The sequence below is a fragment of the Eleutherodactylus coqui genome, chromosome 7 (genome assembly GCF_035609145.1).
Source record: "Eleutherodactylus coqui strain aEleCoq1 chromosome 7, aEleCoq1.hap1, whole genome shotgun sequence".
NCBI lineage: Eukaryota > Metazoa > Chordata > Amphibia > Anura > Eleutherodactylidae > Eleutherodactylus > Eleutherodactylus coqui.
Window position 1 is genome coordinate 78,352,678 of NC_089843.1, and position 26,930 is coordinate 78,379,607.

General features: G+C 38.9%; 1 protein-coding gene across 3 annotated transcripts in view; it reads left to right on the plus strand.

Moving 5' to 3' along the window:
* Positions 1-26,930, plus strand: part of LCORL (ligand dependent nuclear receptor corepressor like) — a 78,305-nt gene that overhangs the window by 43,128 nt on the left and 8,247 nt on the right. For 2 of the 3 annotated variants that reach the window (XM_066573238.1, XM_066573237.1), the window contains exons 5-7: positions 771-1,025; positions 1,868-1,943; positions 22,860-26,878. In XM_066573238.1, coding sequence (XP_066429335.1) covers positions 771-1,025; positions 1,868-1,943; positions 22,860-26,878 — 4,350 coding nt within the window. Of the gene's footprint in view, positions 1-770; positions 1,026-1,867; positions 1,944-3,422; positions 7,304-22,859; positions 26,879-26,930 lie in introns of those variants that run through there. The other variant, XM_066573239.1, reaches the window with a different exon arrangement.

Sequence of the window (26,930 nt, forward strand, 5' to 3'; positions counted from 1 at the left end):
TGATGGGACTACAACACTTGATAACAAATTTCATCCTTCAACATTTGGCGTCCTGTAACGCTGAAATGCTTGAGACCTTTTTTCAACTTGGCACCCCAATGATGTAAATTTCTGACACTTCTGTTGGTAAATTGATATCAGGAAGTGTAAGATGCTCCATAAATTCTAAATAAACCTCTACAAATTCTAAAATACTACTGTTGGCGTACCCTGCTGGGACTCCTGCTTACCATTGGCTGCAGGTCATGTGACTGGATAATACATCATTGCTGTGAAGGATTGCTACAGAGTAGCATCCTGATAGTGGGCACTGATGGCCACGGTTACGTGACTCTTCGATTGCAGAGCATAACTGTAAAGGTAAACGCATCAATGACTTGTAATCTCCTTAGTTGTCTTGTACTAAGGCATTTTTCACATCTGGGTTACATTTGTAGATTCTGCTAAATTTACTGGGAAAGATAACAGCGTAACGTGCAGCATTTTTCTTTCTAAAATGCCTGATACCATGGCAGAAACCAAACTTCATTATAGTCCATTTGGCCCATCGGGTGCTATTGTGTCCGGCATATGACAGATTAGGCAAGGTTGTAACATTCATTGTTGGAGCAGCACAACGGAGGTTGTAACCATATGCAAACGCCAATGCGAATGAGACCTTGTCAATTGAACAGTCTTCCTTGATTACAAATCCTGATTTTGACATGAGATGCAGCTTCCCCCACTTGTTTGGATAAGTGCCTGTAAAATAATATATTTTATTTTGCCAGATCTCCCTCAGAACTGTGATCCTAACATTCCACTTGTAGCTCAGGAATTAATGAAGAAAATGATACGTCAGTTTGCAATTGAATATGTTTCAAAAAGCCGAGAAATGTATGAAGATAGTAATGGAAGAAGAGCAGATGATCCTCTTGGTTGTAATGGCATTAATAAAAAACCTACAGATGGCTTACTTCTCGAAGAGCAGGACGGTCCTCTCGATCTCACCGTTGCAAGGATTGAAGAACAAACTTTTCAGGATGGTAAGATCTGTGTGACTATCCGGCAATGGCAATACAATGATTAAACCATTTCAACACTAATTTGTGTGACATGTTTTGGCTTTGACATGCATGCTGTCGTATATTACCAGCTGCTAACTGAAGCTTTCTGCATATTGTGGAGTAGGACAGTATTTAGAGGCTTGATTACTTTTTAGGAATGGAGGGTCAGAAGCCTTGCAACACGCTGAATACACTCAGAAGAATTTGGTGTATTTTTATAGACCCTTCTAACTTTACACTATCTGTTGATCTTGATGCACACTGTCACATCTCGAAGGGGTTGTCCGAGGAGAGAGAAACTTCCAGTCCAGTCCCTAGTGATGCCGGTAATTCCACTTTTGGCCCAATTCAGACATCTGGTCACGCAGCATGGATTCTTTCACACACCCTCTCCAATTGTCAGTGATGTCACTGCAGGGGCTGGTTGACTGGCTTCTTTCAATAACCAAGTCTGCTCCCTTCTCTATCACAAATGATGTGGAGACAGAAGAGGAGTTGGCTTAGTTATTGAAATATTACACAGGGGTTCCCATTGCTTGGGCATCTGTCTGGTACCCAGAGCAGAGACTCGCTAACTAGAACTAACTAACATGAAATTGTACGCTTCGACTTCAGGGTGAGATGTGTTGCCGGTTAGATCTCCATACAGTAACAGATTGCCGGTGATATCTGATGTTGGATCTGCAGGCTGTTACAGTGTAGTAATGTTTGCCAGTTGGACTGAAGAATTCACATAATTGTATCCCAAATGCCATTCGTTATGTGACCATATTTTGGAAAACAAATATTTCTAATGCTGTAATATTTTTCTTTCTTTATAGGAGTTTTGGATCTCTCTATTAAAAGCAATGCTAGTACATTTGAAGAGAACGCCAAAACCAGACATTTGAAGAATGGGTAAGTGAATTCATGTGATGCAACACGTTTGTCTTCCATAAAACTAATAGTCTATCTGGAAATTAAATTTTACTTCATATAATTTCTTTTTATTTAAGGGTGTTTGACCACATTAAAAGTAAGCATAGTAATTGTAGAATTGTTTTAAAAATTGATTACATAAAATGTAAGTCATTAAGGCTGTTTGAGAAAAAATACAAAGTTATAAGGCCCTTCTTGTGAAGATATTTCTGTCGTCCTGCCGGTCTGTCTTTAAATTTTTGCATATAGTATAAAAAAGTTTTAAAACAATTAAACATTTTAAATATTAAATAAACCTATCTCTATATAAACAGTGCAAAAATGGATTTAATGCTTAAATATATTTTATTTAGGGTAAGGGTAATAATTTCATTTTATATAATTAAAAAAAAATAGATTTTACCCTGTCTATATATTCTAATTCCTTAAAGAGACTGTGTAGTCATGACCTCAAAAGTTTTCTATGTAAGTCAGTGCCTATAGTTGATCACCTGCTGTTTTATTTTCCTCAGTGCTTATTCATTAGCTGTCTTGTAGCTCAGCTCTATAAAGGTAGAGCTGTGACTTGGGACTACAGTTTAGCTATGAGAAGTCTGAGACCTACCTCCCTCTTGTCTCCTCATTGCCTCTGGGAGACACACCACCTGTCTCATCATTGGTTAAGTGTCTGCTCTCTCCTCCCCCTGTAGCTCTGCTTCCTCTTATTGGCTGCTGTGTATAAACATGTTTATTACAATCTCACCAGTAAGACTAAATGGAGAGCTGATTTCTACTCCAATACAGAAAGGGAGGAATGAGTCTTAGGAGATGCCCAAAGGGTCACTTTAATGAACGATCTATAGCTGATCTATTGTAATTGATACATTATACCATAGTGATCATTGTAATTATTGTACTTTTTTTTTTTTTTTTTTTTTTTAAACAATCAACCTGTCATTGTGTTAAGAATGTAACTGAAGTTGGTGTGTGTGTGTATTTGCAAGCTTGTTGCTGTTCATAGAAAGCTTAATCTAATCGTGAGCGTGTTTTTGTTGATGCAAATCTTTAAAGGGGGTTTACTCTTTTATTACTTGTTTAGCGGTAACGTCACATTTCTACTAACAAAAGTTGAATCTTAAGGGCTTACTAATTGCTTAAGTTAAATAAGTTTTTGGCTCTGCAAGGAACTGTCAGATGGAGTAGCACGTTCAAAAACTTAGAAAATGAGCAAATATTTGCCAAATGCTTTTTGAAATCTTGACCGGGTTGCTATAGAAGCCATTGTACGATTGACACAGTGTCCAAGCAGAACTGTAAAGTATTTCTAGAACTTCTAAATTCCACTCGTGAATAAAAACTTTGTCAGAATCGGTGATGTTACCTAAGCAAGGAGTTTAATAAAGGAGTGGACCATCCCCTTCCATACCTATGTGCACGTCTCATACATCCGCTGACCATCGTTTCATTCCATTCATCCAGGAGAAATCCGAAAGACAGAGAAGACTACTTGGATCGGAGTCCCGAATTTGCAAATGGTTTGCTTTCAAAAGCATTGAAAGATATTCAGTTGGGAACACTGGATGTTAACAAAGCGGCCATACTTTATGGCATACCTCAAAAAACTTTGCTACTTCACTTAAAAGCCTTATCAGCAGGCAAGCCTGCAAATCTTAAGAACACAGCTCAAAATTGTATCGATGGGTATTTATACAGAGACAGTACAGAGACAACTACTGTTCTTCAGAAAGTAGCCCTGTGGGCAAGGGCTCATGCAGAACATACAGAAAAAAATAAACTCAGTCTACTTGAAACCTCGGAACTGAAACTCCCAACAGCTTCCAGTTACCTCCATCAGTTGACTCTACAGAGAATGGTTGCTCAGTTCAAAGAAAAGAAGGAAAGTTTGCATTGCGAAACTTCAGTTCCCATTGTACAGCTGAAAATTCCTCAGGTACGAGTAAGCTCTGTGACGAAACAGCCTGATTCCTCTGGTCTTCTGGATGTTATGTACCAGGTTACCAAAACCTCTACAGTCATAGAAAATTCTTCTCTTCAGAAACTGAAAAATATACTTCCTCAGCAAAGCAAAGTTGAATGTTCTGGAAGTATAACTCGCTCAAATGTTGATTCTTACGTTCTTCACAGGGACCTTTCTCCTTCGTGTCTTAATGCAAAGAATGGAGCCGGCGACGCATCTTCTGACAACCAAGATGATAAAGATAAACAGCCAAGGAAAAAACGTGGACGTTACAGACAATATGACCATGAAATTATGGAAGAAGCTATAGCTATGGTCTTGGGCGGCAAAATGAGTGTTTCTAAAGCACAAGGAATCTATGGCGTACCTCATAGCACTTTAGAATACAAAGTAAAAGAGAGATCTGGAACACTGAAGAACCCTCCGAAAAAAAAACTTCGCCTGGTGGACGCTCATATATACAATGTTGTTAATTCAGGGACTGGTATCTCCAGAAATAGTAGCAAGTCTGTGTAGATGCATTGTGAATTTACTACGATGGGTGTGTAGATTACTACACACCTCTACTCAACGTGAATCGAGTGTGACATAACATACTCCGATAAAATTATACGGTTCTTAACCACTTACATGCCTTTTTATAACCGATTCTTCAGGGTTTTCACTGTGGACAGATTTATTTTGTTGCGCACTTCTGATATGTGCTGAACATATACAGGTTGCTTAATTAGATGTGATTCAGGGTTTTTGGTTCATAGTTGACTCCATAAACTATGACTAACACTCCTTACTACAGTACTGATGTATGACATCAAAACTTCCAGTCTTTACACTTTGACAGTTGCATTATATCTCCTACTCCGATGGGGAGTTTTTATTTTTTCTACTCATGGTTTTGATATCCGGTGGACCACCTTTTCGATTCAGATGAATCATGAGAAGCAACGTTTGTGGATGCATGCAGTATTACTTTAATTCAAAATAACAGCATTCCTTTGCATCCATGTCTACTCAAGAAAGTTCGGGGGAGGGGTGGGAGTTCTTACATATGTATAATATGAATTTAAAATATTGTGAAAAAAACAAACTCTGGTTTTAACTACAGAGTTTATCAATGGACTGACACAATTGAAACTCCATTTCCCTTTCTTGTAGTTGTAGAAAGTCTTAATTATTGACTTTAAATGATCTATAAAACTATAAAATGTAACTTTATGAAGATTATTTATTATAAACAATTTTTGGGAAAAAAAAATGAACTTTTCACTAAGTTGAGAATCTTGGAATGCAGGTTAGAGCATGTTCATAAAGTGCACAAGATAAGCTTAAGACTCGGGTTCAATGTTCCAGTTAGACGATTTTACCTTTTTGATATATATATTTTTTCAAGGGTTGTCACACTCCTGCTATTGATGGACCTCAATGTAACTGTTTATGTATTTGCTGCTGCCGCATTTCAGAAGCCACTTCTGGATGGTTATAGGTTCATTTACACTGACCAATTTTATTAACTTTTTTTTTGTTTTTGTTTTTTTTCTTTTCTTTCTCTTATCCCTTTTGGCTAATAACCAAACTTGCAATGTGTTCAGGGTTTTCAAATGTACTTCAGTCACCAAGGTTTTTTGTTTTTTTTTAGACTTTGAATCCTTACTTAATCCTAAAATGTAATTAGGATTCCTTTTTTTATTTTTATTTTTTTTGTTTTTGAGTGGTAGGATTACTTTTACAAAATACTCAATTCTGGTGGTTGTGAGGCATTACACTGTTTTTCCTTACCTCTGAAATTTAGAATGCTATTTTCATACATTGAATTTTTATTCCAGTAGCTCTTGAAATATAAAGCACTCTCGGCAGATATTACTTTGCACATGTGCACTTGAATTTTACTTTTTGTATGTTATGTACATCAAGGTTTTTTTTTTTGTTTTGTTTTAAATTGTTCCTACTGCTAATGGTCAACACTTATTTCCCTTTTATTGTGAAAGTCTACATCTGCTCCTGATTGTTTTAATTTCCACATTTAGTTCAGCCAATAGCAACCTCATTTTGCTGTACATAATCTGCCATTTTGGAAAAAACGGGCAACTTTTCATTATCAACAGTGATCCTGCTATCAGGGACAGTCTACTATTAGTAACAGCCTTCTCTACTTTTGTATGCTTACAGTTTGTACTTGTATTTGTTTTCCATTTTCTAGGGATATCTATTTTTGAGTCCAGTTCTAAAAAAAAACTTCACAATTTTTTAAATGGGTTTATTTAGATTTTCAGTCCTTCACACAATTAAATATATTTTTTTTATTATTTAGCCAATGCCTTTCAGTAAAACAATCAAATATGATATTTGTTACTCTCTACTTAAAGAACACTGAAGGCAGAAGTAAGCCCTTCAATTTTAGCTTATTTGAATGTTTCTGAATATTTTATATTGGGGGGTGGGGGGGGGATTTAAAACTATAAAGTGAAGAAAACAAAAACTGTGCCTCTGTCTTAAAGACTGCTGATCAGTAAAAGTTGTTAAACCATTTCTTGTAGTTTCCGACCATTTTATAGAACGTATATTAAACTACTGAAAATGATTAGTTGTTTACAGTACTTATATATAAGTTTGTGTGTTTATTTTTTAACTTTCAACATTTCCATTGTCACTTCCATTTCACGGTAATTTGGTATAACTACAGTATGTGGCTGCCTTGATTTACAAAAAATTGTTTAATTTAAACCTTTTTAGGCAATGAGTTCTATTTATGCATAAATCAATTGCACTATAATTCATGAATTATTTATTATATTTTCTAATCTCCTGTATCTTATGTAATGTAAATGTATTGTAATTCTGTTTTTTTGTTTTTGTTTTTTTTTGTGGTTTTATAAAGCTAAATCTGATTGTATGAAGTTTTAATTGTTTGGTTTAATATATTTTTAAATTATAATTTATAGTAATATCTCCACCGCTTTCCACATAATTTAAATACAAAGATTGACTAAAAAATATACATAGTTAATCGAATCGTTACACTTTTTATCCTTTATTTTTAGATGTGCATAATTTACCATTTATTCCATAATTTATCTGATATTGCCAACATAACTATATACAGGTGACATCTCTCATCTTGATATGTCCTGGTTGCTGATTGTGGATGTGTGCAAGTTGAGAAACCTTGTTCTCAAAGCTCACTCTTGACCAATAACTCTGTACTCTTTTTCGGAGTACGTTTCCTCTGACCTCAGCATTGTACAGTATATTAAATGTTTTCATTTACATATTTCCAGTTGGTCATATTTTTCTGTCTGAGATGTATGCATTGTTAAATATTGACAGTAACTACAAATCATCCCAAGTCATGTTTTTACAGAAAATAAATTTTATTAAAATTCCATGCTGCTAATGTATGCTTGTGTATATAAATTTCTCATCAAGTGCAATTTATGTCTTATAGTTTTAATTTTATTACATTTTTAAATGAAAATCCCAATGCCCTTTTTTTTTTTCCTTCTTCTTTGTGGATGCAGGTTTCAGTGTTTTCACTGTGGCAGAATCCTAGTCTATTTCTAAAGTTTTCATGCCCTTCACAGTATAGACGTAGCTAAAATATATCAATTTTATTAATATTTAATTTTGAAAAGTTTTTTTGAGGGCAGAAACTCACAAAAAACAAAGCCTGTACCGGGAACCTCAACAATTTACTGGCGAAGGTGGGATTGCAGAAAATAGAGGGAATACCCTGGACATACAACCACAGCACATGCAACAATCCAACTCGAAGTAGCAGGGAATGCAAGACAGTAATGGGAAATACCCAAACTCTGCTGACTGCCTGACTACATAGAGGAATGGGTTCAGTGGGTGCTTAATTTATGAACCCATTTGGTTACAAAGTTTGAATAAGGAAGTGAACAATATTTATATTTCCAATCAAACCTGGAGATAGGAGTAGCCAGCTCTCAATAAGTCAGAGATAGTAACTATATCAAGTGCTCAGTTAATATTGAGAGTCTGGTACTGTATTCCCAAGATGTTTAATAAATGCTCTAGTTCATTTGGTACCAGAGATAGTAACAAGTCTGCTAGGATGAATAAAACACTAGGTGTCTAGTAAACCTCCAGAGAGTCAGCTTTAATAAATTCATAAATTCTCCCAGATAGTAAGTTCAATTTGTAGATTCAATAGATGAATACGCAATCTAGGTGTATGAATAAACCCCCAGATGGTAGGTTCATACGTTCTCCCAGATACTAAGTTTTAATTTCATAAATTTGTTGCGTTTCCCTGTCTATTGAGTGAGTTCCTCAGGAACCATTTGAACATGGTTCTGGATAAAGAAAACAAGAAAAAGCTTGGAATGTAGTAGTTATAGCGCTGAACCATCCAGCTGTAGTAAGCTAAGAACCCTAAGGCACTCTGGATAGACAGACAGGAGGGAGACTGGGCAAAGACTGTTTAAAAAGAGCCAAGGTCTATGTAGCACAACTAGGATTATCTGGTGTGTAATCCTAGAGAGGTGGAAAGATTTCAATCGGCATGTGAGGTCCACTATCCTGGCCACAGGCTATATTGCAACTCTATTATTTTTATCTGTCTTTCTAGAACCTTGAGGCAGAGGGTGATTGCGCTTTATTTCTCTTGAGCATTAGATCGACTCTAGGTAGGGTTTATTCTATTTAGACTCTAGAACGCTCCTGAAAGTTAGGACAAAATGGAGAAATGTATGTATGCAGAGGCGCTTAGACAAACTGTTAGGTAGTGACCTAAATAGCTATTTAGGTGCCGACTGAAATCTTTCCACCTCTCTAGGATTACACACCAAATAATCCTAGTTGTACCACATAGACCTTGACTTTCTTTGAACTGTCTTTGCCCAGTCTCCCTCCTGTCTGTCTATCCAGAGTGCCTTAGGGTTCCAGACTCCTGTTCAAATGGTTCCTGATGAACTCACTCAATAGACAGGGAAACGCAACAAATTTATGAAATTAAAACTTAGCATCTGGGAGAACTTCTGAACTTGCCATCTGGGGGTTTATTTATACACCTAGATTGAGTATTAATCTATTGAATCTACGAATTTAAATTATTATCTGGGAGAACTTATGAATTTACTAAAGCTGATTTCTCTGGGGGTTTACTAGATACCTAGATTGAATGTGTTAGTAACAGATCTTGTAGAATGAATATCTCTGGTACCAAGTGAACTAGAGCATTTATTAAACATCTTGGGAATACAGTATCAGACTCAATATTAACTGAGCACTCTATATATTTACCATCTCTGACTTATTGAATGCTTAGCTACTCTTGTCTACAGGTTTGATTGGAAGTAGAGAAACTGTTCACGTCCCCATTCAAACCTGGTACCCAAATGGGTGCATAAATGAAGCGCTCACTGAACCCATTCCTCTCAGTAGTCAGGCAGTCGGCAGCAGTTGGGTATTTCGCATCACTGTTTTGCATTCCCTGCTACTTCAAGTTGGATTGTTCCATGGCCAGGGTACTCGCGCCTTTATTTTCTGTAATCCCACCTTCGCTGGTGGATTATTCAGGTACCCTGTGCAGTGTTTATTCTTATGTGTGTCAGCCCTTTAAAACGAATTTTAAAATTTAATATTATTAAAGATTGATCTATTTTAGCAATCTCTATATTGTGAAAGGCATGTTTCACAGTGGATTGAAGGGTGTGAGAATAATTGGGTTTACACACTAAAGAATATAGTTTATTAAAGTGATAGACAAAAACACGTAAGTTACCAAAATACACGGTCTTGTATCCATCTTTTGATAAAATCAAAATAAAGCATACAATATATCAAGATGGGTTTAAAAAAAAAAAAAAAAAGTTATATTTTATAGCGTTCGTGATACACGGTCTGGGAGAACCCCTTGTTTTACCAACTCCAGAAGGTGGAGAGAAGACTTGGCTTCTTAACCCTTGCATGGTGCCAAATGGGTTCATACATACAAGCGTGTAGTTTTCATCCTGATGCTTTCCCAGTTTTGTTGCATTACAACCTGGAATTAAAACAGACTTTAATTTAGATCTTGATATGAACCTGACAAGATAGTCCAAATTGTTACAGTGAAATGAAAAACATTTTTTATTGCTTTAAAAAATATATAAAAAAGAAAATGTTGAGTTCATATGTATTCATTCTCTTTACTATAAAACCCCTATAATAAGGTCTGGTGCAATAAACTAAGTTCAGACATTGCATGATTGAATATGGTCACTCTGTGCGCAAAAGTGTCACATGTAGTTAAAATGCACCTGCTTCTGAAAATCCATTGAGTCTGCAGCACACAACATGAAGGTCAAGGAGCTTTTCAAACAAGTCAGAAACAAAGTTGTGTGAAGGTATAGATCAGGGTTGGGTTAAAGAAAAGTGCCAAACTTTGAACAGCCCATGGAGCACCATGAAACCCATTTTAACGCAATGGAAAGAATATGACGCAACTACAAACCTGACGAGAAGGCCACCCACCAAAACTCACAAAGCATTTAAGAATGGCATTAATCAGAGACTCAACAAAGCCCCCCCAACAATAACTTTGAAGAAACTCTAGAAATCTTCTGTGGAGATGGACATTATCTGTCCATAGGGTCACTATAAGTAATCTACTCTGCAGCGTGAGACTTTATGGAAGTATCCAAATGGTCTCTCAGAGGAGACTAAAATTGGCCATTGTGGGAAACTGGGTGTGGTGCAAACCCAACACTTTCCATCACTCCAAAAGGCATCTCACAGTAAAGCATGGTAGTGGCAGCATCATGGTGGAGATGTTTTTCATCTTGAAGGATGGGAAAAATTCTTTCAATCTGTCAGACATGAAACAAGTGAGGTTCACCTTCCTGCAGAAACATGACCCTAAGGCCTCATGTCCACGGGGAAAATCGGGCCCGCTACGGATTCTCCATGTAGAATCTGCAGCGGGTCCCTCCTGCCCCGCGGACATGAGCGCCGAAAAGGAGAATAAATGAGAATAAACTTACCTCCGATCCGCTCCGTTTCTTCTCTTCGCGGCGGCGTCATCTTCTCTCGTCGCGGCCGGATCTTCATTCTTCGGCTCGGCGGATGTGCACGATGACGTCGGTGACGTGCCCCGCGCATGCGCCGGGCCGAAGCAAAATGATCCGGCCGCGGCTGAGAGAGGATGGCGCGGCGCCGAAGAGAAGAAACGGAGCGGGTAAGTAAAATATGATTTTTGTGTCCCGCGGATCCGGACGGCTTCCATAGGCTTCAATAGAAGCCCGCGGGAGCCGTCCCCGCGGGAGACCCGCATGAAAATGGAGCATGGTCCAGATTTTTTCATGCTCCATTTTTTTTTAAATCACTTTTATTGACGATCCGCGGGTATTTATCTACCCGCGGGTGGTCAATGCATCCCTATGGGGTGCGGATCCGCGCGCGGGAGAAGAGTTAAAATCCGCTGCGGATTTTAATTCTTCTTTTCCCCGTGGACATGAGCCCTAAACCTACTGCTAAATCTCTAATGTAGTGGTTTAAGGAATATGTCTTAGAAGGGGCCTAGTCAACCAGACTCCAATCCAATTTAAGATTCTGTACCTTTAAATGGGTGCTATTGATGTATCCTTAGGATAGGTCAGCAATAGTTGGTCGGCTGGAGTCTGTCGCTTGGGACCCCGACCGATCAGCTGAGCGGGGGGCATGCTGTTGGCGCCGCAGAGACTTCTGTTGCTTAAGCTCCAACCTCTGTGTATTTGCGGCGCTTACAGCATGTACCTGCTCAGCTGATTTAGTTGTGGTCCTGAGCAACTGACCCCGGCTAATAAACTATTGATGACCTATGCTGAGGATGGGTCATCAGTAATATTTTCCCTGGAAAAAACCATTAACTTTAAAGAAAGGTTGTGTCGCTGTACAGCAATCTAACCTGAAGACGTTTGAACTATTTTGCCTGCAGCATGGGCAAAACCCCCAGTGTCTAGATGTGCTGAGACAATCCAAGAGACTTGTCTGTTTTTGCAGCAAAAACTAGCTACACAACGCATTGATCTTCAGGGGTGAATACTTTAGTTTTTTGTTTTTGACAAGTATTGTCACACTACAAAAAAACAAACTTGTTTTGCACCTTCAAAGTGGTAGGCATGTTGCATAAATAAAATGCTACAACTCCACCTACGGGGGAAGAAAAATACATTTTAATTCTAAGCTGCAATAAAATGGGAAATGCCAAAGTAGGGTGAATACTCTTGCAAGGCCTGTATATCCATGGTGGTACTGTTTGGTCTTTGTTTAAACAGTAAGGTCTAATCAGTTTTGCACAATACTTTTTAAGGCCCTTTTACGCACAACGATTTTCACTAAAAATTTGTCCAAATGGCCAAAAATGAGCAATGATCATTACATGTAAACGCAGGCGGTGTGCACTTTTTGTCTGAATAATGGATTCTGCTTCACATAAAATCCATCGTTCAGCAGCTGAAAGACTAAGCAAATACATTCAATTTGAATGCATTTTGTTCCTCTTTCCAAAGCCTGCACGAAAAGGATGTACCCCCTCAGGTCCAAAAACAGGCATTCCACTTCCTCCTGGCTGCTAAGCTAGCCTTCTCTAGAAAGTGAAACTCTGCGCTGCCTCACCCAGCCAAGGAGGTATGTGACATAACAGACCACTGCCCCATGAGAGAATACACACCCTAACCAATGAGACCCTGTATCCAACTTTTACTGAATATGGTATCCTTGGGTGCGTTATATCAGAAATAATCCTTTCCGTCTATCGATTACTGGACCATCCAGTAGTTCTGACCACGGAGCGCCCTGAGATGTGGCTCAGTGAAACTAGATATGCCACAATGATGGCGCAAAAGAAATTTATGTATCAAGTCCTTGAGTCACGCATCTTAGTTACATCTCGGAGTCTAATAACAGGATATCTACTTGGATACAAGCCATAAGACTAATCAATGACTAATCAGGCCTCCTTGTCTCAAGATGTTTTCTGACAAAATGGCAGAGATGTACTTGTAGACAAATACCTACCCAACTAAAACTAACCTATTGAATAACTCATTCTATTGTGAAACCTCTGGTTGCACTATTGTTTGAAATGAGTACTGCCTAAGTAACTGCTCTAAAGATACTGTATTATATAAGTTACATTTTGAGCGGAAGGAAAAGCAAAAAACAAATTCCACTATTGGGGGTATTTCCCCCCCCTCGGTATAAATAATCTCTACATCAGAACCATTACAGCAATACTAAGGGTGTATTCAGACATCTATTAGAACCATTGGTTCCCTTTGCTGTGTTCACATGTCCGTGTTTTACAGCATTCACTGTGTATACTAAATGTGCTAACTTTTTATTGGAGTAATAATTGTGGTGGTGGCTTTTTCTCTTTTGTTTTGTTTTGTTTTTCCCCTCAGGACTGAAGGGAGAGCTATTTGAATTTAAATATTTTTATTTTAAATTTGAAGAAAGAACAAAACTGCCTTTTGTCCCAATATGGGACTTGATCACCATTAGTTTTGATTGCTGATAGAATACACAACAGTACTTCCATAATGGCATGTATTCTCCTAGTCTATTAGACTCTGCCACTGGAAGGACATAAGTCACCATACATGACTGCATTGGAAGCCATTGTTAGGTCGCTGGGTGCCATAGCAACTAGAGTTGAGCGAACATACTCTGCCGAGCTTGATGCTCGTTCGAGTATTAGCGTACTCGATGGTGCTCGTTACTCGAACGAGCATCAAGCCGTGTTTGACCCCGCCTGAGTTTTTGGCCCCTCCCCGCTGTGACGTCCCTGTTTTGGCCCCTCCCCGACCGCGACGCAGCGCGTGTCAATGACAAATTTTTTGTCTGGCAGGCGAGAGAGACCTGTAGGAAAAAAAAAAAAAGCTCGAGTCTCCTATTGTAGTCAATGGGGTTCATTACTCAAATAGAGCTCTCGAATTTTACGAAAAGCTCGACTCAAATAACGCGGACCCGAGCTTTTGGGTGCTCGCTCATCTCTAATAGCAACCCATTGGCATTGCAGTTAAATCATGGAGCTCTGTTGGGTTACAGAAGTAGCCCCCTCCCTGTGTCAGCCTGTTTAGATGCCACGGTCAGTGTGACTGCAGCATCTAACGAGTGAAAGAGCTTGAATCAGAGCTAGCTCCAATCCCAGATGTTAGAGCAGGAGCCCAGCTGCCTGACAGTTGAACTCCTGCTACACCTATGCCAGGTTTCCAACACAGTGCTATACAAAGGCAAATGGATGGGAAGAAAGCATGCTAGTAGCCATAGCACAAATGTAGTCCTGGTTGGGTGAAAACCAAACCCAACGCAACTCAATATATGTAATGTAATATGTTTAGAACATGTACACACCAGGAACATTTTCGGTCAGCATCTGATGTCTGTTTTACAGGTGGCAAATCTCTGATATGACAACCTCTTTTGCTCCTTTGTACCTTCGATAAACTCTGTCACCTATTTTTAGCTTAGGGGTTGAAAATAGGTGAGCTGCTGGGTACAGAGATGTAAGTATTATATTTGGCTTCCCTGTCATTCCCCTGGTGTGAGGACTGGAAGTTACCGCTGCAGTGCTTTGAGTCCACCTATTATAACATAAGAACAAGTGGACTAGTTAGTTCTCTACTCAATGAATTGAGCAGCTGCTTTCAGCTGTGCCGCTGGGAGAACACCGAGAGGTAAGCATAATACATACATCCCCAAACTTAGTGGGTCACCTACTTTCAGCACATAAGGCCTGTCTTGCACGACTGGTTTGAATTGCAGAATCCGGGATAGTCACGGACGATCTGCGGTGTTCCGCATTCATTCAAAAAATAGAACATTCACATGTCTGCTCACATGAATGGACAGCGATTTCCGTTTGAGGAAATAAAATTGCAGCACGTTCTATTTTTGTGCAGATTCCGCACAAATAGAAGTCGATGGAAGCTGTCCGACCCACGGCCCATCCGCAAATTGACAATGCAGATAGGTCACAGGTACCCACATCGTTACCTAGCAACAGCGCAGGAAAAACAGATTTATTTATTTTTTAATCTGTACTGCACATGACCAACAGAGAGGCGCTGCAGTCACCCGCAATACAGAAAATCAAAGGTATGCGCGGCCGCCAGCCTGGGGACAGGGCCAGATTCTGCAACGGGTTACCACGTGCAGAATCCCACCCGTCCGTGTGAAACCGGTCTAAGTTTAAGCTTACAGTGCTAAAAGTAGGTGACAGATTTCTTTTTTAGGCTGTACCTTTTCTTTTTCCTTCCCTCTCTATCACTTTTCAACACTCCTATTTGGCCTCATTTCCCCACCCCTTTCCTAGTTTCTTCCCAGACAATTTTTAAAGCTGTTCACTAGTGAATATGTGTAACTGTACAGAAAGCGATAAAGGTGGTTTCACATTGGAGTCTGTCCCTCACTACCTGGGTTACTAGTTGACTGTAAACTTAACTGGAGCAATCAATGCCAGTGAGCTACTGCAAAAGCAAATAAAGTTTTTTGGAGTGTAGTAAAAGAGGTATTGGGGCAAGGGCCAAGAACATTATTCTTCCACTATACAAGGCATTTGTCAGGTCTGACATGAAATACTGTGTGCAGTTATGGACACCGGTGCTCAGGAAAGATGTTGCAGTGCTTGACAGGGTTCAAAGAAGGGCAACTAAATTAATAAACAGAATGAGAGGACTGAATAACCAAAATTGCGATTATTTATCCTGGAAAAAAGACGGTTAAGGGGCGACCAAATAACTATGTAGAAATACATTAGGGGATGATACAAGGATCTCTTCCATGATCTGTTTATACCCAGGACTGCGTCGGTAACAAGAGGGCATTCTCTACGTCAAGAAGAAAGCAGGTTTTATCACCAACGTAGAAGGGGGTTCTTTACTGTAAGAGCAGTGAGACTAGAACTCTCTGCCTGAGGGCGTGGTGTTGACAAAATAGAAAGACGACAATAAACCAGCTCGGTTGTTCATTCGGGCTTTGCAGTCAGGTAGGCAGTTTCAAATGTTGATCCAGGGACTATTCTGACTGCCATTATGGAGTTGGAAGGATTTTTTTCCATCACATGGGCTAAATTGGCTTCTGCCTCATTGAAGGTTTTTTTTTTTTGCCTTCCTCTGGATCAAAAAGGAGAGGAGGGGGGGGGGGTGAAAACAGGCTGAACTAGATGGACATTGTCTCCTTTTTGTCCTAATATACTTAAGTATTTTTAATTGAGGGTAAAAAAAAAAGCAAACTGGACCTGTTTGCTTTCAGTTTATCTGAACAGAAAAAAGTGCAGTTTGCAGCATTATTGCGCCCGTCCAAAAAAAACCCCAAAAACTGAAAGCGAATAGAAAGCACCTTTCTGTTTTGTGTTTTTGCATTAGCATCAATGACTTAAGGCTCATTTACACGCGACTATTATCGCTCAAAATTCGTTCAAACAACTGAATTTGAGCAATTAGGGTTACACATAAATGCAGGCATCGGGCACTTTTCGCTTGAACAAACTTAAAAATCTCTCGTTCAGCTACTTGAGATAAAGCAATTTGCTTTATCTGGCAGTAGACTGCTGGCTGTTTGCTTCCCGCGGAGATGGCAACTAACATTGTATTCAGCCAACACCTGCGTTGAGAACAATGTAGCTGTGCGCACAGCTGGATGTGTTGATTGTTCTGCAAACAGCTGGTAGAGGCCCATTTACATGCAAATGAAAGTGTTAATGGACAGGTGGCCATTAACACTTTATGCAAAAAGATCGCTAAAACTTTCAATCATTTTAAAGGTTATCTTTGTGTCTAAATGGGCCTTTAGGGAAGCAAACTGAAGGGCTTCTGTCTGCCTTCAATGTTGAAGGGATCCTTTCTTTATCAGTACACTGCAAAGCAAAACAATAGGTGGCCTCAGGACGACAGGGTGGGAGGAGCCCAGCCACCACCCACCAGCCAGGAGTATTTATTGTGTAGTCTTGGAGGAAGAGCTCTGGTAGGCCTCACAGAGTGAAACTTGTGGAGTGTGCAATAACCTGCATATCCAATAATCCGCTACTCTAACCCAAAAAGGATATTTGCCTGCATAATTTTTGCTTCAGTTTATCAGTCCACATTCCTTTATAAACGTATCAGGTTTAAAACTGGACTCCAAACGCAGGTGTAAAACCACCCTTGTCATACAATGACCATCAGGTTCACAGAAATATGCACACTAGTTGTATTTCCCACCTAGGCATTTATGCCATCCATTCGGCATAGCTGTGACGTAACACCTGTCAAACATTTGTTTTTCAAAACCATAAATTTGTACACAATACAAAATGGCTCATTCACACAACTGTATGTGTAAAATGCTGCGGGGGTCCCACAGCCGATTACCGGTCTGTGTGACGCATATGGCACTGAGTTCATTGTGCATGACGTTTATCTGGATGCGGTCATGAGCAGTGAGACTTATTAATATTTTTTAAATCGACGGCCTTTCATAGCGGGGGTTGCGCATGTATCGCCACCAATGCGCAATGTGTTCGTTTGGACAGCATCGCATACTCTGCCCATAGAAAAGAATAGGGCTCATGCTGCGTGGTATGCGGAGTAATAGAGCATGCTGCAAACTTTTTCTCATGCATGTGTACACTAATGTGACTGGATCAATGAAAGCCCAATTACTTTTATGTATTTATGTATACCATGTATCCCTCAAAGTATCCTGCCTTTTACACCTGCAAAGACAGAGTTAATTTTATATACAAGTCCTTAGTTGTCTTGCTATCATCTTTATCTAGAACATCACCATATACTTATAGATTTTTTTTTACTAGTCACTTAAACCATTAACCCTTTAACCAAATGTTATTGCCTGGAAGTCCCTTACACTGAAGATCAACATACATTATAATCCATCTCACTAGTAATAACTTCCATTTATTTCTCAGGTGGTTACACTGCTAGCTGACAAATATATGGACATTTGCTATTTTTTATTTTTTTTTTGCTACTTTGCACTCCAGTTATTTAATATGCCATCATCTATTTACTGAATAACACAAACTCTTCTCACCATCGGAATCCACTTGATCGAACAGTTGTCATTAACTCTTGGTTCTGAGTCTAAGGGCCTCAAAATACTTGCTCGGGTGCGACTTGCTTCAAACTCTACATAGACGCTTGTCCATGTGCTATCCAATATATGGATGGCCTGCACGTTAACGTGAATTTGCATGTCCTTATTCTTGTCTGTGATTGGACATAATGAGTCCTTTTTACATGGACCATCAGTCAACGTGATACAACAGCAGTGTGCATAGTTCTATAGGATATGACGACTCAATGTGCTGTCTGTGAATTAGCAATTTGCAACACTAGTTCTCTTGCTTCTCTATGGCTGCTTACCAGCTCCAAGCATAAGGACCTGCACTCACTGCCCCACCTTATGGCTATAGTGATTTCTTAAAGGCAATTTGCCATGAGTCCAACCAAATGCTGTCCTTCATATTCTTACGTTATGGTTGCCAGAGTTCGAAAGTAGAATTAGTTTCTTAACATTTGCATGATCCCAAGCGGGCTCAGATTTTTGTCTAAAGAATCATATACCACATAGTGATAGTATGGGATACAATGTGGTCTTTGTTATATGTTTAGCACTTGAGGCCTCTTATCAGTTAGAGAATGACTGAGCCTGTGTAAGGTTTTTGTCCCATCAAGAATAACGAAAAGCCTCTAGAAGCACAAAAATAACCCTTACTACTCATGTCTAGCGAATTTTGATAACCAATCCAAGATTCTGGGTTTTGTTCTGCTTGAAGGGCTACCTGGACAGGAGCAGAAAAGTGGAATGTGAGGTGAATAAAGGATTCATCATACTTTGATAGTATATGGAGTCCTGTATTTACTTAACAGTATGGTGTACATGCCAAAAAGAAGCCATAAATTAGTTGAGAATGAAGAGATGCGTTTCTTTGTTACTGAAATGTTTTTTTCGGGGGGGGGGGGGGCAATGTTGGCACGCCCTGATCTTTACTATACAGTCAAGAATTGAGTATGTCAAAGAAACTTTATCAGTAATCACTTTTTTCCCTCTTTCTATATTCAAGGGTTTTTGGGGACTAAAAACGAAAATGTTTAGCATAGTGAAACTGGTTATGAATAGAGATGAGCGAACCTACTCGGCCACACCCCTTTTTCGCCCGAGCACCGCGATTTTCGAGTACTTCCGTACTCGGGCGAAAAGATTCGGGGGGCACCGTGGGTGAGTGGGGGGTTGCAGCGGGGGGTGGGGGGGAGAGTAGAGGGCTCCCCCCTGTTCCCCGCCGCTGCTACGCTCCGCAACGCCTCCCCCCGGCGCCCCCTGAATCTTTTCACCCGAGTACGGAAGTACTCGAAAATCGCGGTGCTCGATCGAGTAATTACTCGAAATGAGTGGGTTCGCTCATAGAGACCACTTCTGCGTTTCTAATGGCAGAAACAGGACTCTAGCACTGGTTGGGAAGCCACTGAAAAAGAGAAATATGCTTTTTTTTTCTATGTCACACCATTCCACCTTGGTAGAAGGTTTTTGAGTCCCAAAAAAACCTTCTAAGTTCTGACACACTGAAGTGTTTATATTCGTTTTACAGACTACACACTCACTTTTGCTTCAACTCCTCAAGGTTTTTCTCTGCGTGGTGGTAATTTGTTGGGATTTCCAGTTTGGCTATGTCATTCATTAGCACTGAATTACAGTAGCTAATTCGTCATGCTTTACTAAACATTGTAGCTATTGAGATGTGTCTAGAAACAGTTGCATGATTTGAAGAACGAGAACCCACTTAACCTCAGTTAGCCACATTTAAGGTGTTTCCATAGTAGAAAAAGACTGGCTTCATTAGGTATAACATACCTGTCCTTTCAGACAACTTTTCAGTTGTGTGCATACATAAATACTATTTCTGACCATAGTATGTCTTGTATCTTGCATTTATCACCAGTTTCCCCTACCTCCAGGCTTCATATCTAATTGTCAGTTTTCTTTTGTCTCCACTCTAAGAGGGACAAAGACTAGCTGCTCTGTCTCCCATATGTTGCTCTCGGAGAAATGAGGATCCTGCTCCCATATCTTGCTGTAGCATACCCTCTGAAGCAGCAGCAACATTGAGGACATTAAACATCAGTACTGAGCAGTGTCACTGTGAATCCAGTGGTGGGATGAGATAGAAAACTTGTTAGGGGAACCAATACTGCTGGAGCTTATTTCTATCTGCAGTTGCTTTCTCCTTCTTTCCTTATCCCCCTTTACAATTCTATGGGCAGCAGCTGTAACCTGACTCTTCAGTGAAGCTGAAAATTTGTCTTCTCTCTGCCTCTCAAGATGGATCTTGGTAGTGAATTGAGAGTAAGTTATCAGGGCGGGAGGGAAAGAAGTGACTGACAAATGGGAAAATATACATTCTGAAACCTATATAACCTTCACTTGTACTATTGAGTTTTGTTTTGTTTTTTTTTCAATTTAACATTTTTAAAGGGGTTTTTTTACCAATACACTAATGGTACAATAAAAAAATACAACTCCTCCAACAAAACAAGCCCTGATACGGTTACGTAAATGGAAACGTGCCCAGCATGTATGCCAATTCTTTCCTGCAAAGTAAGATAAGAATTCTGTCCACCTTTTAGCTTAGTAAATCTTCCGCATTGTGATTACCTGATTTAGAGATTTTGTCGTGATGGCTATTTTTGTTGAAGTGACAGCAGTAAATGTAACCATATTGGTTGTCTCCTTTTAATTAACAAACTTATTCTGTCAGCATGCCAAATAAAACAACAGTTTCTTAGAAGCTTCTAGGAAGTTAATTCGAAGTTGTCAGCGATGCAGCAAAGGCTGCCAAAACCAGTATTGTTAAAGGGGTTGTCCCGCGCCGAAACGGGTTTTTTTTTTTTTCAACCCCCCCCCCGTTCGGCGCGAGACAACCCCGATGCAGGGAGGTAAAGAAAGCTCACCGGAGCGCTTACCTTAATCCCCGCGCTCCGGTGACTTCTCTACTCACCGCTGAAGATGGCCTCTTCCTCCGTGGACCGCAGCTCTTCTGTGCGGTCCACTGCCGATTCCAGCCTCCTGATTGGCTGGAATCGGCACGTGACGGGGCGGAGCTACACGGAGCTACACGGAGCCCCATAGAAGACTGCAGAAGACCCGGACTGCGCAAGCGCGGCTAATTTGGCCATCGGAGGCCAAAAATTAGTCGGCTCCATGGAGACGAGGACGCTAGCAACGGAGCAGGTAAGTATAAAACTTTTTATAACTTCTGTATGGCTCATAATTAATGCACAATGTACATTACAAAGTGCATTATTATGGCCATACAGAAGTGTATAGACCCACTTGCTGCCTCGGGACATCTCCTTTAAGTAAAACGCACTTAATTAACTTTGGCTGCTACTCTAACATCTAAATTTAATAGTATATGGCCACTATCAAGTAGAACTTAGTCATATCTCTGGTTGAAATAAAATAATTTGTAAACTTAAGAATTTGATTTTTGTAAGTTCAGATGGAAGATTAGATATAAACCACATAATGTACTGGCATTGAGTTTTAGGATTTCTAATTGCTCGGAGCTGTATTCATAATTCTGCAGAACTCTAGAATTGGCTTGTGAACTCACTTATAAAGTTTATTCGACCTACACAATTCTTGACAGTATAGTGTGAAAGATAAGTAACATTTTTCCTATGTGTATTAAAGGGGGTTTTCTGGGAAACAAAAAAATGACCGTAGTGAAATAGTGATCACACGCTTTAGCGGCCGCATGTGTTCGTTAATGGCAGAGTTACTGCTGAAGTTTGTGATTTGGCTGAGAGGTCACGTGGACAATGAATCGCATATGACTGCAGTTGGGTGCAGCAGGGATGAGGTTCCAGTACTGGACAAGAAGCCACTAAAGGAGGAGTGTGCTTGTTTTTCTTACAATCTGTTGGTAGAATTTTTTTATTTGAATCCCAGAAAACCTCCAAGTTTTGACACACTAAGAAAATTTTGGTTCTAACAAATCCAAATTATTCCATTTTGTTTCAGTTCCTCAATGTTTTTAAGATCTCTGCTTGATCGCGATTTGTTCAGATTTCCAGTTTGGCTATGTCAATCATTAACCATAGCATGCACTAGTTAACTCTGCATGCTTTATTAAACATTGCGACCATTGAGATGTGCATAGAACAGCTGCATTATTTGAAGAATGAGAACCCACTTTTGTTTTTTTAAGGAATAATATACCTGTTCTTTCAAGTGACTTCAGAATAAGCTGTTGTGTGTGTACATGAGAAATAACACTATGACTATAGTATATCACTTGTAATCTTGCATTTATCACCAGAATTTCAAACAGGTTGGGTATCCAGTTATCTTGACCATTAGACACTTTTTCAATTTTTTCAGTCAGCATGAATTTCCTTACCATAATTTCCTAACTCTTCCACATGTTAAGTCCGCCCCCCCCCCTCCTCCTCCTCCTCCTCCTCCTCCTCCAAAGAGATTTTTAAACTTTACCAAGGTTTTCCACCTAAAGGCCTAGACATTTTGACTTTCACATTTAGGCTTTGGCAATTTTTTGAAACCCGAATTTCTTTTTTTTTCTGTTCGGAAATCATAAGGACTTTATATTCTCAAATTGCTTACACAGATCATGATAAGCTGTAGTAAAATCATAATAGCATTGTAATCTCATATTTCAACTTACTATTAAATCAGTCGTCAGGTTAGATATATACTTAAAACCCAAGTATGAAATCAAGTATGAAATCTAGCAATCAAACTGGAACTGAATTAAAAAATACAGACCCACTATTTCATTTTTTAATTCTACTATAGTGTCCGCCTCTAGTAGTAAGCGCTAAGAATTTTTTGCATTCTACAGAAGGGCTAAACTTCTGTCACTTTAGTATATAAGAATTTAAATCTTATTGTATTACAGCTGATAAGAATTATTTTTCACCATTCTTTTTTAACAGTGTCACGAATGGCTACTTTTTAAGAAAGATGAAGAAATCAACAAAGCTACATAAGGAAAACACAGTTTTATTTAAAGTCTTAGCTTCATGGTGCTTATATCACCAACGACAATTAATGAGCATGCTGAAGTTATTGAAAGAGGAACAAGAATCCTGTTCACAAACGTGTCATAGCCGTGCAGAATATCAATCAGCAAAGCAAGTATCCAGCAGTCCAAGCACTCGTCGAATGTGCACAAACCAGAAATCTACTAAGAGCATAGAAATAAATGACAAAAGACAACAGATGCATCTCCCATACCTTAGTGTTTGTGTGAAGGATTTAAGATTTACATGGCCTAACTTGAATTTAGGAACTGTTAAACTGAACCTAGATAAAAAGGAAGACCTTCATTTAAGTGAACCACGTTTGCACTCCATAAATACACGTTCAAAAACAAAGAAACAATCTGCTTGTTATAACGATTGTTTAAACTCTCAGCATTCCACAAATCAAAGAAAATTACCCTATTCTTTGTCAAAGATAAAAGTACAGAGACATGGGCCTATTTTGAAAAGTACCAGGATAAAACCTGGCTTACAGTGTAGATGTAGACAGCCAAGATGTCAACTGGAAATGACAAGTAAATATTGTCAAACAAATGGTGATGCGTTAGATGAAAGTTGCATGACTGTAATAAAAAATATGACATTTAAAGAGTCATGTTGTGCTAATGGAAAGGAAAATACTTCGAAACGTGCTAGTGAGTGTACACAAAATAACTCTGATTCTTCAACATCTGGCTGTGTAAGTTTTGGAAATTTAATAAAGCACTTTCTTAAATCTGAACCGAATAATTTTGATGAGCTGCTTGACCAAAAAGAAAATGGTTCGAATAGTTCGGAAAAAAACGTTCAAACAGGGTTTCATAGAAATAATAAGAAAATGTCATTATTCAATAGCTCTTTATCTGATTGTCAAACAATTGACTTTGCCAGGAAACTTAATAATCTCACAGATACTTTTCCTATGGAAAAAAATAATTTTGTGAAGAGTTCACCAAATTCTATAGAAGACGGAATCACGGTTTCCGTAGAAGAACATTCTCATGATGTTTTAGTCCTAGAAGATTATGGAAGCACTGAAACAGAGAGTGTAGTTCAGGAGATAACAGATCTACCTCATGATTCACTGAAAATTCCCTCTAAAAATGTGAACTGTATCCGAAATGGTCAGCTTTGTTTACCTGCCAATGTAAAAAATTCACAGAGGATTGTAGATGAGAAACGGAAGGAGTTTAAGAGGCGTACAGATCAAGATGTTCAAGTTGAAAGTGCTATTCCACCCAAGCGATTTTCTAGAAATATATTGGGAAAATGTAAATTGTGTGACATTTCCCATGGATTTTGCTCTTTCCAAGATGACCCGAATTTATTTTGCAAATGTACAATCCAAAAAAACTCAGGGATTCTAAAGAACTTTAAAGCAGGTGTGATGACTAGACATACTACTGAAAAAATTAGAAATACTCATTTAAAAGTAGCAGTAGAACGTTTAGATTCAAAACTTTTTGTGAACAGAACAGTGAACTATAAGGATCTATGTGAATCCAACCTGTGCCACGGTAAAGTCAAAGCAAATTCTTATATTTTAAACATGTTACAAAAACCGCCGAACAATGTGAAGCAAAGCAATTGCCTCGATTCAACATTGGTACCACAGGCAAACTTTGCAGGTGTTGAGGCAACTCATGAATCCTTGGGCAAGGCACCAACATCGGCCACATCAGGCAATTCGTACTTTAGTCCCATAAAGCTTATGTTTGTGTCTAAAGTTGAAAGTGAAGATGGAATTAAATACACCTTAAGCTCTGAATATACTCCAGTAAATAAACACAATGATGTCAAGCTTTCTGATAGTGTAGTAAAGAGAAGTCCTCGCAGTCCTAACCTCATTCAAAATAACTTTTGCAAGAATGTAACACTTTTAAGTCTACCTTCTGAAAGTAAGTCAACTGCACAAAATAGAGCTGAAAAATCCTATTGCGCTGATCAAAGTCCCTTTGAAAGGGAAGCTTCAAGGAGCAAAACACGTGCTTGTGCGGTCTCTAATAACAAAAGATCTTCTGAAACACAACACAGAAAGTGTTCAGAGAAGACTTCTACTGAAGCAGGAAGTGATGTTGCCGTTTTTCTCAATGAAACCGTCAAAAGTAAAGCACAGCCTGTAAAGTTAGGAAAAACTAGGGCTGCTGAAACTTACGTTGTTCAGAATAAAGGGTCCAGCACCCAGTTAAGGATCAAAAAAGTTGAAAAATTCCTAAGATCTTCTGAAAGAAATCGACATAAACATGAACCGGAATCTCTCAATTTCCAAAGAATTTCCGAACGTCTTAAACTTAGAAAGGTGCCTAATATCTCAGGTATATGTAAGACCAATAGCTCCATTTCACAGGAAGGAGGACAAGCCCTTGTATCACCTTTTCAAAAAGCTATTACAAAATACACCGATAAAGTAGTAAGTGGTAGAGCAGATCAAGACCAAAATGAAAACGCAATTACGAAACAGAAATGGACTCATAGCTCTTTACGGATTAGAAAACTGAAATGTTCAAATCATCAGACTAGATCCAGAAAGCTCTTGGAAACATCATTTAGTTCTGTTCAGTCGTCAGATTTTTCTGTTAGGCGTGCCTTATATCATAAATCCAAGAAGTTACATCTTAGCAAGTGTAGAATTTACGAAATGAGATTAAGAAGTTATAAACAGTCTAAACTACCTTTAATAGATAAATGCACTAACAAAGCTAAAAATTATACTACAAATACTGATTTAAAGCCCAATCCTGTTAAGTGGTGGTCTGCATCCACTTCCAAAGAGTCTTTGTTAAAAGATTTTGAAAAACGGTATGAACAAATAGCAAACACATGGCTCGGTGAGCACAATGGGGGAAAAGATAATGAAGCACAATCCTTGTCAACCTTGAAATTTTGCAGCTCAGAAATTAGGTCACCTGTTCAGACGCTGTTTCAGAAAACATGTGACATGGGTGACCTTGCTGCCTGGTTTATGCAAACAACAGAAACACAATCCCTTTCAATCGTGAGAAAAGTGAATGCTCGAAACACTCTTCAGAAAATTAATAGGAAGGGACCTATAACAAAAGCAAAGAAACACAGCATTAATTCATGTCAATCTAAAAAACACTTTAAAAAATGTGCTCAGTCCACTCCATCAGAAACTTTAACAGAGCTGTTCAATGTTTCAAAAACCAATAGAAGAAAATATACCGTTGGCCAGAATTCAAAGAATTTACAAAGCGTGATTGATCCAAGTCAAGATGTCTGTGTAAAATTTGCATGTGCTGGAGGAAATGAAGATGGGACCAAAGCTTGTACAAGAAACATTTCTACCACTTCCAAAGCATCAGCCAAAGAGATTGCCCTATCAGCCAACATTGAAGTAAGAAGTGCCGTTTGCCAAGAAGCTGCTGCTCTACCCGGTTCCATAATGCATATCAATTCGTTGGCTGCTTCTGTAAATCAAAAAACGTTAGTGGAAAAGAAGACTGAATCAAATACAAAAAATCTATATGTGTGCCATAGCAGCAAGCAAAATATTCGAGATTGTAAAGTTTTTCTAACAAAACTTGGAGACATTGAAAACAAAATGTCCTGCACTTATAGAGGGTCCCATTCTGGAAACTCTAATGCAGGGAACACATTTAAGCCAGAATGGAGATTGACAAGGAGTTTAACCACAAAGTATTGCTTTCGAATGAACGATTCTCTTGCCAGATCTCCATGTACTTTAAGTAGAATCGAAAAATCTACCAATGATAAATGCAAATTTAGAATGTGCCTACGGAAATCAAAAGGATCCGCTGCAGCTTATGAAAATGATTCCAAATCATCAATACTTGAAAGACAGAAACTACTTTCAAAGATGACTTTGTATGTAGAATCGAGCACGAAGCAATCTAAACCAGAGAGTCCTAATATGGAAAAGGTACAAAGTGAATGCTCCAAGTTCCAGTTAGGTAAGCTTATTGATTAAATTGTAATTTATCATGCATTAAAAAGTTTTTAGAT